The following is an 18,019-nucleotide window of genomic DNA, read 5'->3' as shown; positions in this document are numbered from 1 at the left end:
GACGCTCATTCTTTAAAACAGATTTAACAGCAACTCCCCCCATCACCACCACCACCACCACCACAGGAACCATTTTCATTGCCAGCAGAGGCATTATTCGCTCCATAATATAATGATTACATGCAGGTCTACTTCAGCTGATCATGAGGCTGTTGATGCTTACTCTAATCACTAAAAAAACTCATCAGTGAGAAGGGATATAAATCTGAACAGGTTTTCAATGCTAATGAGATAGCATTATTCTGAAAGAAGATGCCTCAGTGTACCTATAGCCGTTCAACGGTATAAGGCCCCAGGATTCAGGGTGTCTTGAGCAGGTTTTGCTGCTAGTTTGCAACAATATAGTAGGCCATATGACAAAGGCTGGCCTAATTTTCCATGTGCAGAATCCAAGACAGGACACCACCAATTACCTCTCTCTGGTTTTCAGTTTTGAGACTTTACCGTAGCTGATAGTCTCTTCCTAATAAAACATGTGCTGGAAAATATGAAGGAAAATTCTGTAAAAGCCTGTTGGAAGAACTTGGGTGTGACTTCAATCCAGACCAACTACAAACCATTCCAGATTAAGAGCGCAAGAAAACTATCACAGAAATAAAGGAGTTTAAAAGGAGAATATGAGGCATTGGTTTTTGAGGACTTGGAGGGGGAGGAGGATATCGGTGATTAATTGATGGACAGGCAATAACACTAATGAATGAGGAGCTTGTTCATTTTATTCTAAGGATGAGGTTGTGGAAAAACGATGTGAAGATAAGAAGTTTGATTTGGAAAACCTGGCTCATTCAGTGTGTGATACCAAATGCCTTGTGGACTTCTTTTTTGGTTAAAAAAACTTCATTGTCACTTTCATTGTTAGAAGACGGTGTGAAACACTATAATCTCGATTAAGGATGCACCAGAGCATCATTTGGCCAAATAAATGAATACTGAGAATTCAGTTTACAAGCCAGTCAAATCACAGAATGTTTGGGTGAAACAAGCTGAATTACATTTTGGGGGAAAAAAAAAAAAACATTCATTCAAATTAATTTAAAAAAAAAGATAAAAGAAGAGCATTATCATGCAAATATCATTATTTATTATCATTATTATTATTATACAATATTATCACAAAAAATATGTGTGATAATACTTATCAGTGCAACCACATGAAAATACAAAATTAAAATTTTATATTCCTTAAATTTAATAAAGCAGTCATATAATTTTACAAGGAACGTTTATTTGAAAGAATACAGCATAAAAACGAGGAAATAGCATTGCTCTTATGTCCTTAAGTAAAAATTTAAATTGTTAAATATAGAGAATAATTGTGTTTAATAATAAAATGAAGTCGCGATAAATTGTGGTATAGGAAAATCAATTTTTGGGAATTTTTTTGGAAGAACTCTACTTCTGATTTCTTCATAAAATAGCTGTGGCTTATGAAAAAAAAAAAAAAAACTTTCACTGTATGCTGGTAGTGCCAAAAGACATTTTCTTGCTATTTCACTCAAAAGGAGCTATATAATTTTCCATTTTTGCCACCACACTAATGATTCATCAGTTCTTTTTAACAAGGGTTTATTAAAATCATCACAAGATTAATGTTCTTTGCGGTTGTTTCTGCTTTCAACCTGATGGCGATACAGCAGTAGAAGTGTTTGGCTGCTGAAGTGGTTGCTTTCCATTAGAAGTGGCTCTGCTCAGTGGTGGACCTGCCATTGGGCAGAGCCACTCCTGAGGATTCTTCTCGGTGGCAGGGTGAGCCTGTCACTGAGTGGAACTACCACCGAGTTAACTGATCCTTCAGGTCACTCATTGTTGGATAATCTGAGGGATCACACCAGTTTTGAAGAGGTATTCTTGCACTTAAACAGACTTCAATAAATGTCGGAACTTGTCTGGGTAGTGTCCCTTACCATAATGCATAGTACAGTAAACCCTTGCCAAGCGTGGATTTACAGAACACGATTTTGCACATATGCGTTATCTTAATTGTTTCCATTTAATTTGTCCAACGCTAGAATTTCATTCATACGCGGTACGCTGCAGAATGTCGGCCGGCAACCCTGCTTGGCACTGCCCGCTAGCTGAGTGACCCAGGCCGAGTTGCGATCATTTCAAGTTTCAAGAAGAATTCCGCAATTGGAAAAGATGGAAAAAATATTAATAGCTTGGATTGACAATCAAGTAAATGAAAAAGGCTCAGTTCTGGATGGTGTTGCTATTCGAAACAGAGCTTTAGATTTGTTTTCTTTCATTTTAAATAAAGATGGCCAGTCGTCAGAGAAAATTGACTTTCAAGCAAGCAAAGGTTGGCTTGAAAACTTTAAGCATCATTTTATTTTGCACAATGTAAACTTCAGGGAGAAGCTGGCTCTGCAGATTAAGAAGCAGCAGAGAAATTCAAACCCCAATTTTTGAAATTCATTGAAGAGAGGGGTTACGTTCCGCAACAAGTTTTCAATGCGGATGAGATGGGCCTATTTTATAAGCGAATGGGACAATGAACCTACATCACAAAGACACAAAAGGTTGCTCCAGGTTTTAAAGCTTTTAAGGATAGACTCACTTTGCTTTTGTGTGGAAATGCATCAGGCGACTTCAAGTGCAAGCCTCTGCTCATTTATCGATCTAAAATGCCTCGTGCATTGCAGGGAAAAAAAATTTGAGGAATTGCCCATTGTGTGGAAGTGGAATAGAAAAGATTGGGTAACAAAAGCCCTTTTTAATAACTGGTTTGAAAATTCATTCATTAAAGAAGTCAAACATTACTTAGTACAGCAAAACCTGTGCTTTAAAGTTCTCCTAATTCTTGATAATGCTCCAGGACACGATGCTGAAGCCCTCACAACATTGTATCCAAATGTAGAGATTTTATTCCTCCCACCTAACACCACTTCCTTAATCCAACCAATGGATCAAGGGATCATAAAAACATTCAAAGCCTATTATGTCAGGCATGTTTATACCTCTGCAAATAAAGCACTAGACGAAGGAAAGCACGACACGCTAATGGCATTTTGGAAGTGATTCAACATAAGCCACTGCATAGAAATGATTAAACTCGCATGGAAACAAGTGAATTCATCAACATTGAATGCTTGCTGGCATCAGCTCTGGCCAGAAGTTGTCAACAATTTTAAAGGATTTCCATTGATTGAAAATGAAGCCAAAGAAATCGTATAAATTGCAAAAGCAATTGGTGGCGAAGGATTTTCAGATATGGAAGAAGGAGAAGTCAAAGAATTAATCGAGAATGACGATCGAGAAATGGCAAATGAAGAATTGGATGATCTTGTAACACCAGCTGACAGTGAAAGCAGCGATAGTGAAGAAGAAGATAAAGTGCCTTTAACTTACAAGAAGTTAAACGTTTTTAACGAATTGTTAAAAAAGGCACAAGAACTGTCTGATTTTGCAATGGAGATTGACCCAAATGAAGAAAGAAGAGGACACTTTATGAAAGGCATTGAAAAACTCTACGCTCCTTACTGCGAAACTTTTAAAGAGTTACGTCAGTCATTGTCCCAAGCAAAAATCACTAGCTTTTTAAAAAAATAATTGTATCATGTACCTACTTATTAAGCAGTAATAAAAATCCTTTCAATTAACATTTGTTCCATTTTTCCCTTTTAATTACAACAATATTTAGGTTAGTTTAAATTATACATACATACTTTCTTAATTTGAACTATACCTAACACATTTTTTTCCATAGAAAGTTAACTTTGCGGAATGCGATTTTGCCGCACGCGCAATGTATTAATGACATAACCCCCGTGTTTGGCAAGGGTTTACTGTATTATACATGTCTCCGTAAGGATATGTGCATTTCATTATGGGAGACTAAAGCAACACCAACTGGCTTTCCTCCTCCAGTTATATAGATCAGACAGTCTGAGATGCTTACACAAATTATTCACATGCCAACCCTATCCACTCTTCAAACACCCTAGATCTCTTCCTAACCAGTGACCCTTCCATATACGCAGTGAATGTAGTGGACCCTGGTCCTCCCCATGGAGCAATGCTCACACAGCTATACCCATCTAAGAATAGTTTGGCATTATAACAGTGCCAAGTGAGACAGCCTCCATGAATTCTGTGCCTCATTCCCATGGTTGGACTATTGTTTTCAGTCTTATAAACATGTGCACTGAAGTAATCCTTACTGGCATTATGTCGAGAACTCCATCCTCTTTTAGTGCTTATACCCAAGTCCAAAATGATTGCAAGAAAACTCAGTGCCTCCAAAACAGAGCTTGAAAGTTCAGAAAAAGCAGGAAACTTGTCCAAATTTTAGCCAAGCCTTTTGGTCTCTTGCCAAAGCAATTGGTCATAACTTTTGTCCACCACTACTTCCATTCCTCTCATACCCAGGTAGCCCTATTGTATCATCACTCACAGAAAAAGTCAGTCTCCTGGCTTCACACTTTACCTCTAATGCACAAATAATTGACCATGGTAAATGTCCCCAACCATTCCCAATACTTACTGAGTATTGGGAATGGTTGGGGGGGGGGGGATCACAATACTCAGTGGGATATACTCGATGCCTCCACTCTTCTTTTGCGAAAAAGAGATCAGAAAAATATTGTCCCCATTCCACATACACAGAAAAAAAACGTCTCCTTGCCCTGATGGCATTCCTCCAATTATCTTGAAGGTTGATGCACTAGAACTGATTCCTCTTCTATGTTGCCTGTTTATACTCTTACTCCACTGTCTATCCCACAGCCTGGAAATTGGCCTGTGTTTAACCCATTCCCAAGAAGGGGGGGGGAGCAACAAATCACGGCCATTAACCCTCTCATGCATGAATTTTTATATTCGTTTATAAAGAATTATAACGATGATACAGTACCATTTTATCTTACAGTATTATCATGAATTCATTAATTTTGCTAAACTTGTGCCCTGTATATGTTAAAAATGATGCCCTCATCTGAGGACATCATTTTTATATGTCCTCATATGAGGCCCTTATGCATGAGAGGGTTAAACTACTGTCCTATCGCACTCAACTCAGTCCTATCTAAAGTAATGAAGAAAACCATCAATTCCCAACCCCTCCACTACCTTGAAGGCACCCAGCTAATAAATGACCACCAGTATGGATTCCATTGCTACCAGTCAACAGGAGATATACTCACATATGTCACCCATTGCAGGATGAATACTGCAGAGAAGTTTGGTGAATCCCAAGTGGTTGCACTTGATAACTCCAGAGCTTTTGACCAGGTCTGGCACTAATGCCTACTAAGCAAACTCCCATCATTTGGTCAATCCCATTACTTCTGCATTTGAATTGCCAGCTTTCTGACTGCACACATGCTGTGTGTGATGGTAAATGGTTCCTTATCCTCTAACTATTCAACTAATGCTGGGGTTCCACAAAGTTCTGTTGTCTCACCAGCTTTCTGCATTCTGTATATCAACGATCTACTTTATTTGACTTTCAAATCAATACATGGTTTTGCATTTGACAGCACATTGCACTCCTCCCTTCATTTGACACATCTTACTCTACACAGATCACCTCATCATACAGAACATTAACTACCACCACTGTCCTCAATTCTGATCTCCAAGCCATCCTTCAATGGAGTTCAGATATTTCCTACAAAATAGAACCGTTTTCTTCCAGTATTGTGCTTGACAACACTCAAATTTGTAGACAAGATGAAATTTTTCTTGGAATCATCCTGACCTCTCCTGGCATAAACACATCACAACTTTTGTTTCCTCAGCTTCCAGAAAACTTTGATTTCTCTCTCACTCAAGATGTTATTTCACCTCTGAACAACTGTTAACCTTGAACCAATCAGAAATCTGACCAACTTGAATACTACTTTTGCATTTGAGGTAAGGCCCATATGAGCTCTCTAGAAATGCTTGACTAAATACAGAAGAGGGGAATTAGATTGATATTGATTAATAAATCATCTCTTACGACTTTATTCCATTCACTTTCGCACAGGCATTTGGTTTCTGAAATATGGGTGTTCTATAAATATTTCCATGGCAGTATGAAAGAATAGCTCAACTTGGTACAGATGATATGTACCATTGCACCGAGTAGATTGCATGTTACATATCATTGCAAATGGTGTATGACAGATGCAGAAGAAATTGTTCAACTATTGAGTGCCTATTTTGCTAAAAGCCTTGAGCTTCAACATTGAGCTCACTTCCACCTCTTCACTGGATTAAGAAACTCAGGTGTATAAATAAATAAATAAATTCTGTGTGATGATACAGCGTTCCCCCTTTATACGGGCGTTCATGGTACCATCTAGTCCCCTCCCCCCCAAAAAAAAATTGTATCCAGGCTCCTGAACCGGCATAGGCTGATGAATGAGACCTATGGCTGGGTCAATATTCTTGACTGTAATCTGTGTGTGTCCTCAGCCCGGTTTGCCTGCTTTCGGGATGAAAAACACCAGATAAACTGGCAAAAAAAAACCTGCTATCCACGCCCAAGACCGGCTAACTTGGCTATGGCTGAGGAAGATCCTTGAGCTCCTCACGTCGTTGACGGGAATCAAACCTAGGACACTCCTTCACTAGGCATATGGTTGCAAAGCGCAAAGCCACTAGGCTAACCACGCGGACACTCAGGTATATGAGGAGGAGGTACTAGAGCTGTTGCACATACTGAATAAGAATTTAGCAATGTGGACTGATGGGATATCAGCATAGATGCTAAAAGAGTGTTTAGCTGAACTGACTATAATTTGAGTATCAGAAGAGGGAAGATTCCAGAAAGAATGTATGGTAATCCTATTGCAAATGGGTAGTGCAATGACTGATGGATTCAGCTATCAACCTATCATTATCTCTGGAGTGGTGGTGAAGATTTTGGAAAAATTGGTTAGGCTTTCATACAGAAATCAGTTCACAAAGAATCTGTACTTTGCAATGAACAGCATGGGTTGGGAAAGTTACGTTTGAGCAATTTGCTCAGATTCTATGATAATGTTACCATTCAGTTGGACAAGGAGAATGGATACACTGCGATACTTTTGGATTTTGCCAAGGCTTTTGACAGAATACAGCATGGAAGACTGTTGCATGATTTGAAGAATATGGGATTGGAATATGAATTATTTGCATGGATAAGAGGATGGCTGACTTAGAGATACCAAAAAAGTGGTATATAGAGGATGTGTGTCTGCAAGATTATCTTCTTTCTTTTCTTCTCTCTGATTCCCAACTCTGCCTTAAGCCTCTATACATGGTGTCACTGGACCTCCAAAAGGCCATTGATAGCGTCTCCCTTCCTGCTCTCCTTCTAGTGCTGTCTATTGCTGGATGTCCAGAACTTTTTCTTTCCTATGTTATGGATCTATACTTGAGTAGCTCCATCACTGTCACTACAGGGTTCTATGTGACTTCTATTCCCGCAGTGCAGGGTGATCGTCTATCTCCTCTTTTCTTTAACTGCATCATAGATGAGTTTTTTCACTCTCTAGGCACTTCTTCCTTTAATGCTATGGCCTTTGCAGATGATCTTATTCTCATAGCCTCTACTAGGGTAGACTTGCAGGAACTCTTTGACCGGGCAGTTGACTTTTTCTCTATTCGAGGCCTTTCTATTAATGTAGAGAAGTCCTGCTCTTTAGCTCTTGTCCCCTCTGGTCGTGACAAGAAGCTTAAGATTGAGACTATAGAGTTTTCCCTGAACGGGAGGCTGTTGCATGCTTTGATCATCCTGGAAGAGTGGAGATACCTCGGTATCATGTTCACCCCCAAAGGGAAGGTCTTCTCTTCTGGAAGCTGGGATCGCTTCTTTGAGGAAAGCTCCTCTCAAGCCCCAGCAAAAACTGTTTCTCCTTTCCCATTATCTCCTACCTCGCTTTTACCACAAGTTGGTGCTTGGTAGGACATATATCTCGGTACTGTCCTGAATGGAAAGGGCTATCTGTTCAGCCGTGAGATCATGGCTCTGACTGCCGCCTGACACCCCTACTGCATATTTCCATGCGAGGGTGAAGGACTGCGGGCTCGGGGTTCCATCACTTAGATGGCTGATCCCACACCTGCAGCTGTCCACATCGCAAAGTTAGAACTATCTTCTTCCCCTTTCTGCAGAGAGGCTTTCTATAGCCCATTAATACAAGAAGACTTTAGGCAGGCTAAAGGCTGATCCCATTATCAAGGTACCTTGATTGAGTCAGCACCCACAGAATACAGGAGATGAGCATCTCAGTTGCACTGTTCTGTAGATGGTGCTCCTTTAAAATTCTGAACAACCACTTTAAAAACAAAGGGTGGGAGACCACGGTGGAACCACATTATAGGACCTCTGCAGGTTTGCGTAAGCCAGACTTAGTGATTAAAAGAGATGGTGACATTTGGGTAGGTGATGCCCAGTGGTGGGGAACAGGGCACCCACTAGCCTATAACCATAATAATAAGGTAAACTATTATAAGAATAATGAAGATCTAGTTAGTAAGATATGGGAGGAGCATGGGGCAACTCCGAGGTTTACCAGCCCCACCATCTCTTTACATGGCGTATGGAGTGCAGACAGCTATAAGGACTTAAAACAGCTTGGGCTTACGCAGAAGGATAGAAGTTTTTTTCCTTGAGGGGCCCTACAGGACACACTGGTGGCTTGGCGTTGCCACCAGAGAATTACTACAATGATAACTAGAACAGGCATAGGGTAAAACACTTGTAAAGGCTTAGGCCTATATCAAGTTTGGACGAGATGTAAGGGTAGTTATTATCTAGTTAATAACAAGTAAACTTGTTAATATAAAGGTAGTACAAAGATTAAAAAAAATATATATATAACCAGTGGTTATTTTCTATACATTAGTGATATTGGGAATGCTTTGATAGGAGACATACAGCTATTTGCTGATGATGCAGTGATAGGCAGGTATCAGGAATGTGGCTGATATACAATACTTGCAGAATTATATAAGTAAAGTGGATATTAGATCCAGCATTTTTTGAAAGCTGAATGTAGAAACTATGAAAGTTTCATAATTCAAATGATTTGAATAGGCTGGAATTGTAGGCATGTGAAAATGGCTGTTAGTTCAATGTTAGTAAATGTAAATCATTCACTTTGGTGTGATGAGATATCCAGTGTCATATTATATTGGTGGGATTATGCTAAAAGAAACTGATCAGGCTAGGATTCTTGGAGTTTTAGTAGAATAGGAAATTGGAAGTTCAAAGGCCATATAGCAAAGATTGTAAATACAACTCAAAGAATAAATGCAGTGCTGATACGAACCTTACATGCACAGCTAAGAATATAATTTTGATACGACCTCTTTACCTTGATACGACCTCGTGTGGGCTATTGTGTACAGGTCTGGTCTCCTGATTTCCTTGGTGATTCTGATACATTGGAGAGAGTGCAAAGGAGTGTGTTAAAATGGTATCAGGATTGTGAAATACAGATTATGAAGATAGACTGAGAATTTGTGGACTGCAGACACTAGTAAACAGGGGAAAGACATTATATGATTGATTGATTCTTACAAACTTCTGAAAGGATCATACAGGATATCACTAGATGGAATTTTCATTTTATGGAAAATGGGGAAAGGACAAGAGGACATCCTTGGAAGTTGTGAATGAATGCTGTCAAGAGGGGGGGGGGGTGGTGAGAGTAGATTTATTTCTCATAGATTGTGGTGTGTGATTGGAATGGATTGTCATTGGATGTGGTGAGTGCAGGTAGTGTGAATGAATTCTAAAACAGGTATGACAGCTATTGCAACTAATATGTGTCCTCCCTTGATGAATCCTGACTTCTTGGAGGTCTCTTAATAATAATAAATATGATCATCTGGATACAAAGTGTCTGTCTGACCTTGTGCATATGCTTGAATGAATTTTATATATAGTCCTTTTTTCTCTCCTTTTTAATCACAAGATTGTTATGCTTTATGAAACTTTTTAATTAATTAACTAGCCAAGTTTATTATAATCAGTTATTTGGTTAATCCGGTTAAATCTTTAATGATTATTGCTACTCCCTTTCTATATAGGTTCTGTTCTATTCTGCCTGAGTAGTAAAATCTTGCTTTCTCCACTTTTTCCATGATAACATCTAATTATTTCAGTCTTACAAAGTAATTGTGGGCTTAGGTTAGCAGTCATGAAAATCAGTTTTTTTATATTCATAAAGAGAAATTAACAGTAATGTTATTGTTGAAAATTGTTTTTTTCCCATCACAGTTTTGCACTGAATAAAACAAATGCTGAAATTAATATATCAACCCCCTACACATGTGAGGTTGTAAAACGTATAGCATATCAGTACTATATGTGCGCAAATGATTAAGAAGAAAAGAAGGGAGCATGTTGGTCTTTTAAACAATTGGAGGCTATATTCTTTAAGGGAAACTGTGAAAAGGTTGTTCCAAAGCAAATGAAAGAGGATGAGAAGCAGGTTCAGTATGTTGACTTTGGACAGTAAACGGATATTGATCAGTAGTTGCTCGTGTGTTTTATAGACTTAGTCGTACTAATGCCAGTTCATTGGAACAGCACCCATGAGGAAAGGCATAAGTGATTAGCATGAATCTATGTGTGTGTGGGTGTGCAAGAGAGAGAGAGAAGGGGGGGGGGTCATCTGCTAATTTGATTACCCTCTTTGGGATAGAAACAAGCATTTTATGAAGATTTTTTGGTGTACCACCTCAAATGTGAGATTAGTATTCTAAAGACAGATTTAGAATTTATATGCTGTTAAGAGTTGTCTGAGAAATAATGTTCGAGTGGGAAAGAACACCTATTTTTAGGAGGACGAGGAGACAGGATGTAATGCACTTATGCTAGAGGTGTATGAAGAGAGAGAGAGAGAGATCTAATCTTATCATACGTAATGATCACAGTATTATCAAAAGTGAATGGAATGAAGTGCAGTTGTTTCTTGCACAAAATGGATAAGACTGTATTTTGAAAGCATTAAAGTTGTGTCTAAATATAGAAGTAAACGGAGATTGTGTTTAAAGTGTTGTTTGTGGAAAATCTTGTAGATATTTTGACACTGCAAGGTTTCTCAGATAAAGAAGAGGAATTGATTATACCTTTCATCATCAGAACTATAGATAAAATTTCAGCTTAGCATGATATGATTGTTTATGAATAGGAGTTTTCCTATTCATAAATGATCATATTAGGATGCATCGTTCATGATTGTTTGTGATGCATCCTTTCTTCAAATTTCCCTACTCAACACATTTGTGGGGAAATATGAAGAAAGGATATGATGCCATCTCGCATGGAATCCTTTTATCATTGACAGTCCAATCACAAAGGGTGGACAGCAGGCCTTAGGAATATAATTTAATAACTAGGACTTGGTGCCATATCCTGATGATCAGATGCCCTGGAAATAACTGTCTAGAGCAGTGGTTGCCAAAGTGGTCGATATCGACCCCCAGGGGTCGATATAAGATTGTTAGGGGTTGATTCGGGCTCAGGGATCGATTGGGGTGTCGATAGAAAAATATAAGACATCAATCTACAGGTAATATTTAATTCGGTTAATTTGGATTACTTCCATCCTGAATGACAACGCAATTAAGAGTGAATCGTGGGAACAGTGACATGAATAGGACCTGTAAGATGGAGAAAGGTCATGAAAATAGTTACGGAAGCCAATCAAGTAGGTCAAAATAATGTATTTACCAATAAATGGATGTCTGTGGTTCCCCACCCAGCAACGAAGCACACCCTTCACATTGACAACGTTAGTAAATTGTATACTAAGTTAATAAAAGTCTTATTTTCATATATGTAAGGAAGATTGTATTATTGTTATTTTGTTATCTAAATTAAATTTTATATTTTATATATTATTTATCCCTCCTATCAAATATGTAATGTTAAGAAGGACATCAAAAACAAAAACGTATCCCTTTGACGTTAAGCCAATATAATAATATATACTATATTATATGTACAATAAACACTAACTATAAAATAAACAATCTAAAAACTCACATAAGGGTTTTTTTGCCTGTCCTATTATAATTACGTAATAGTAAAATCGAGGGGGTCGATAAAAAGTCAAGAAATTCTTGAAGGGGTCGACGGTCAAAGAAGTTTTTGGCGACCTCTGAGCCATGTTGGCAAGGAGATCTACTGTGGATTGAGGGTGATGGAATCCATATTGGTGGTCATTAATCGGTGGGCTTTCAGATAGTGAAGAAGTTGACTATTGATGACGCTCTTCATTATTTTCAAAAGAAGCAAGTGCAACAGAACATTGATGGCTGACTTTTATTTCCTTTTTTTAGAAATGGATTGATATAGGCTTGTTTTCATACTGTACAATGGATGCCAGATGATATAGGATGGGTACAGCAGTACAGATTTTAAGCACAGTTGAGGATGCATCAGGACCAGAAGACTATTCAGGATTATTTTTTCATGATCATTATTATAAGAGTTGGAGGAGATGACTGATACCAGGTCAGCTTGTGTTTGTATGACATTACAGTAGTACCATCTTGGATGTGACAGAGGTGGAAATAAACATGGATGTGTGGTTGTGCCCAGTGGCCATAGCTAGAAGTCTTGATTGTGATTTGAGTAAATGCAGATTTATTTTGAACTTGGCAATTTCAAAATTGACTGGTTTGGATTTGCTAATAGTTTGTTTTACAGCTTTTGTAAGCTGCAATTTAGGCTGACTTTTGGAGGCTTGAGTTTTTGGTCATCAGCCACTTGTGATTTACCAGATTTCTTTCTTAGACTTCCTTTTTTCTAAAACCATTGCTTGGATACTGGTTTGTGATTTTTGAGAGTAACTGTGTATGAAGCCTTTTGCTCTGATAATACTTTCAGTTATTCAAACAAAGTAGTGTTTAGGATGAGAGAGAAAAAACAGTTATCATCCCAAGGATAGGAGCAGCAAAAATGAGAGATCATCCTGCCTGGCACAACTTTAATGTGAAACGACATAAGACAGTGTGGTTGGTTGAAGGACATTTTGTAGAAATGGAAACCTGATGAATTTATGATCAGAGTTACTAAGAGGAGGCTCACATCTACAGTATACAAAGTAACTGAGAGAAAAGTGTATGACAAATACCTTGGCTATATATATATATATATATATATATATATATATTTATAATGACATTACACACAAAATGTCACAAGACCTATAAAGAATGATGCTATGTGTGAATAAGGGATCAAGGAGAAAAAAGGGATCTATTGATATGTTTCTTAAAAAAGTTGAGGATTGTGCTGAGGAAAAGAAATAGAAAGTATTGGAGAGATTGTTCCAAAGAATAGAGATAGATGGATTGAAGGAGGAGGATGATATGTTTGTTCAGTATATTTGGAGTTGGACAGTATATGGGTGTTGGCTAGCAGCTGCTCTAGTTCTTACATGATTAGGAGATAGTGGAGGAATGGTAATGACAAGTTCAGTGGAACAGTGCCCATAAAAATACCTACAGAAAAGGCATAGCATGGAAAACAGTACCTGTGGGGAAGTTACTGAAGGTGTGTGTGGGGGGGGGACTGTAAGAGAGGGGCTGCTTATTAAGCAGTTTGTCCTCTTTCATATATCATCAAGAATTCTTAGGGAGGTTTGGGTGAGCCACCCAAAAGTGAGAATAGTATTTCAATGTTGGTGAGATCTGAGACTTATAAAGTGTTAAAAGCTGAGCAGAAGCGAAGTAATGTTTTAAATGAAAACAACACCAAGATTTTTGGAGTCAGAGGAGGCTATTAATGTAATATACTTGTGCCAGGATAAGCTTGATGTGACAGTCAGTCCAAGAAGAGAAAACTAACCTCAAAAGGCATATAGGAATGTTACTTTTGTAAAAGAGAATGAAGGAGGATGTTTCCTGTGAGTAATAAGAAAGGGTTGAGTTTTAATATAATTGAAATTCAGTGCTATTAAAACTTCCAAGTTGTCTTCCCATTTGAGAATGGCAGTATCGAGGCTTTAATCATTTGAATACTACAGAGTTTCTTGAATGAATAAGAAGAATGAAAATTACTGTGATCAACAAAACTATGAATAGGAATATTGAAGTTAGAGAAAGAAAGTCATTGGTGTAAAAGAAGAATAGCATGAGTGAGAGTACAGAACCCTGGGGTACACCAGCATTGATAGAAAAATCTGATGAGAGGAAGTTATCCACCGTGACATGAAACAAACGATCAGAGAAGAAGCTGACATTCCATTCACAAAGCACAGGAGGGGAGATCATAAGATGGGTAGTGCTAATTATGTCAACTGTGCCACTTATGTTAAAAATCCTGTCAACTGCACCATTTTTGTTAATTTCTCTGTAAAGAGACTGTTTTTACACCGAGTGTTAGGTAAAGAGATGTTCACCAGGCATCCACACCCACACCTATCCTTCTGCTTGGTAGAGGGGTGTAGTGTGTGATTCATCACTCCATAGCACAGCTTTCCAAGCTCCACGTCCCCCTGTACATACTCTTTATACCACTGAAGATGACGCTGCATATTGGTTCAGGTAATGTGGGCTTGCATATTGCGGTCATACCATGGAAACCCATGTTATGAGCCTCGGTTCTGAATGTTTTTGTGCCAATTCGTGTTCCAGTTGATGCCCGGGTACTCTACATTCAACGTGTCAGCCAACGAATGATAAATTTTACATGTTATCTTTTGTAGCAACTTATGGTCACATTCATTGAGTGTGATGGGTCGTCCACTGTGAGTAGTTCTTGAAGTTGACTCTCTGTGCTTCCCTCTGAGTATGGTATCACTGATTGTTGACCTGGGATGGCCCAATTTGTCAACAATTTGCTGAACAGATGGGCCTGCAAAATGGCATCCTATCAAAATGCCTCTTTCAAACTCCATCAGTTCTCTCTTCGCAGCCATGGGATCACCATATTCCTCCAATTTATACTGGCTACAAACACGTGACTCATTACATGGCACGATGCACCTTGCCCATGGGGCTGTCTGTTGACTTCTTTCCAAGCAATGTATTAATGTAATTTCTCACAAAATATTAAGAATTTTTCATGGATTTTTAGTTTGCAGGTTTTAGTAATTTTGTGCATGTGCATGCACATCTGAGGTAAATTCCTTTTATGAAGTGTTTCAGGAGTCACTCCCTTCAAACAGATTCTGGTGTTTAACCCTAGAACAGTAATACTTCATTAAAATGAAATGCTGGTCATATTTTTTTATACTTCTGTCAGAGTTTTAGTTTCAAATGCTTAGTATGTTATCTTCAAATAATATTTAGCTTATGCAGTGTTTGTTCATTGTTGCCTTGTAGGTTTTTTGCATCTTATAAAGTATCAGTAAATTTTTCATTATGGTAAATATTCTTATTTTACCCTTTCACTTTTCCAATGTCATTCCAGTTAGTGTTTATTACCCTTGAGATATCTTTTCAAGTACAATGACTTCAAATAATATACTAAACCTCAAAACGGTGTTTCACAGCATTCTAATCTTTCATCTGTGTGAGCAGAATGCAAGGTAAATTTGTGTTGGATGTCAAAAAAAAATAAAATCTTATTAAGAATTAAGATTTATAAATCTACTTAAAAATAATAAATGGAGCATTTTGAAAAATTGTATGCTATGAAACATTCATATAGCAGTTGCAATGAATACCACCCAATAATATTATATATATATATATATATATATATATATGTGTGAACCTCTATAGCTCAGTCAGTATAGACAAAAGCCCCTTGGTCAGAAAGACCTGGGTTCAATTCCCATCAGTGACATGAGAAACCTTTATCTGGTCTATTTCGACGAAAGGTGAGTTAGCTGGTCTAATACAAAAGTAGGGGCTTTTTTCACCCAGAAACTTGCATTTTTTGTCTCCTAGAACAGGCAAACTGGCCCCGTGAACATGCATCTACAGACATAGGACACTTAGAGGATAACTGCCTTATCCTTGTATTGCAGTTGGGAGGTCCAAGGATACTTGGACCTCCCAAGTATCCTTGGGCGCTTGTTAGGGCCACTGATGGATGGATGGGTATAGATATATATATATATATATGGACAACTTTACACTGTTTTTCAGATCATTGTGTTATCATAGAATGGAAATAGCTAGTTTCATTATGACTTTTTGTAGTAGTGAGATTGAAAAAATTTATGTATATGAATATTAAGTATTAATTAACATGTTGTTTACGTATTAGCAACATCTAACACTTATCACATTAAAAGAGGTGGATTATGTTGCCAGGGCTTTGATAGTTTCTGATATATTTTGAGCCATGTAGTTCTAATCCACTGGCCTAGCTGAGGTATAACTTTAGATCTTCAAGCAGATGATTAAAACAAAACAACACACACACGTAATGTGATAAAGCAGGCACATACAATTTGAGTTTCTTGTGAGGTTTTACTGCCATATGCTATAATAGAAAATGAAAAATTTGGTATAAAAAAAAATTCCCAAATGCTTGTATTTTATTTGATACATGATTATTATAAATTAGCCTTTGTAGCTCATTCACAAGGATGTCATTATTTTTGTCCTTTGATTGGAAAGACCTGTGTGTTTTTGAATACTGTCAGTGACGTGAGAATCATTATATAGGACTATTCAGCTAAAGGTGAGTTAGCTGGTATCATAAAGGAGACATTTTCCCTTATGTAAGGAAGCAAACTGGCCTGGTTAACATGTACATATCTAATACCTGCCCGTAGGGAATGTAGCAGAGGAATGGTAAGCAAGCTGCATTTAATGCAGTATGTTTGCCATTCCTTTGCTCTCTGTGAATTAGTTGCTGCAGAGAGACTACCCATTCTAGGATGAAGACCTTGCCAATCTTGGCCAAGTGGATAGTACACCTGCTCTCAGATCAATCTCTCTGTGGGCATAAATGTTTCTGAATGTCTGTAGGTGATAGATGAATTTCATTGCCGAGCATGATACCACTACTATGGTTATTGAGGCCTGTAATGGTTTGGAAAAGTTCTATGTTTGGTCCCAGATTTCCTAGATTTGATCCCAGGGTTCTAGACATCTCGTTTGTAGGTATTAATTTACATAAGTTAATTATTGATTTTTTTTTTTTTTTTTTGTTCTTGTTGTCTCTTCCTTCTTAATTAAACCGATGTGTAGACCCACGTTATTGTAGGCATTTGAAACCAAATCCAATGGAATAGGGTGGTTAATCCTTATTCCCATATTGTCTTACGTCTGTATATTGCCTGTGTTCTGACTGGTTTGCATGTTTTGCCAGATGAAAACCAAGTTTCCAGGAGAAAAAGCCCTTGCCATCTCCATTTTTGTGAGACTGGCTAACTCACCTTCAAAGACTGGATTCAAATCCAGGTCTTTCCAATTGACTGAGCTTGAGAGGCTCTGTTGCCTGTATGTTCCTTATATAACTTTCCAGCTAAGTATGACAGTAATACCCCCTCCTTATATAACTTTCCAGCCAAGTATGACAGTAATACCCCTCCCCAAACCCCCCAGTGACTGCAACCTGGCTGTTGCAGTCACTAACTTAATTAGGAGTGATATAATGTATGTGTAATACATACTGTGTTCTGCGAACAGTATAATTATTTTGTTTTTGTTGCATTCACATATATAAATATTATTTTTTTTAGGATCAGCAAAGTCCTCTCTTTTATCATCTAGGAGTTAGAGAAAGCTTTGGTATGAAACAAAATATATTATTGTACAATGATTTCAACTCAAGTTCAAGTGTGCCCTTAAAGGTAATTAAAAACTATTCAAAGATAATTAAACACTAATCAAAAAATCAGTACATTCTATCTTTCCATGTTTGTTCTACTTATTTTAAGATTATAGTGTGTGCAAAATATATCTTTTAATTATCTCTCTTTCTTGTTGACCATTGTCTCAACTGTAGATTATATTGGGTGTAAGTAACTTAAATAAACTTTTTCTGTGTATTTTTTTTTTTGGTAATTTTGATTTTAGGATTTGTAAGATTGCTATAACAGTGCTTCATAGCAGCACCAGAAAAATATAAGTAATTTAGTGAACTTATAATATTTCTTTAGATTTTTAATTAGCATCTTCACAGCAC

General features: G+C 37.7%; 1 protein-coding gene across 6 annotated transcripts in view; it reads left to right on the top strand.

Annotated features, from left to right (window-relative positions):
• Positions 1–18,019, top strand: part of Ask1 (apoptotic signal-regulating kinase 1) — a 937,451-nt gene that overhangs the window by 117,817 nt on the left and 801,615 nt on the right. For all 6 annotated transcript variants that reach the window (XM_090395264.1, XM_090395267.1, XM_090395262.1 and 3 more), the window contains exon 5: positions 17,574–17,684. In XM_090395264.1, coding sequence (XP_090251390.1) covers positions 17,574–17,684 — 111 coding nt within the window. The remainder of the gene's footprint in view (positions 1–17,573; positions 17,685–18,019) is intronic.

This window comes from Typopeltis vanoorti, chromosome 7 (genome assembly GCF_054136105.1).
Source record: "Typopeltis vanoorti isolate ZY-2024b chromosome 7, IOZ_Tvanoo_1.0, whole genome shotgun sequence".
NCBI classification, from domain to species: Eukaryota; Metazoa; Arthropoda; class Arachnida; order Uropygi; family Thelyphonidae; genus Typopeltis; species Typopeltis vanoorti.
The sequence above is the reverse complement of the archived record's forward strand: the minus strand, read 5'-3'. Positions and strand labels throughout refer to the sequence as shown.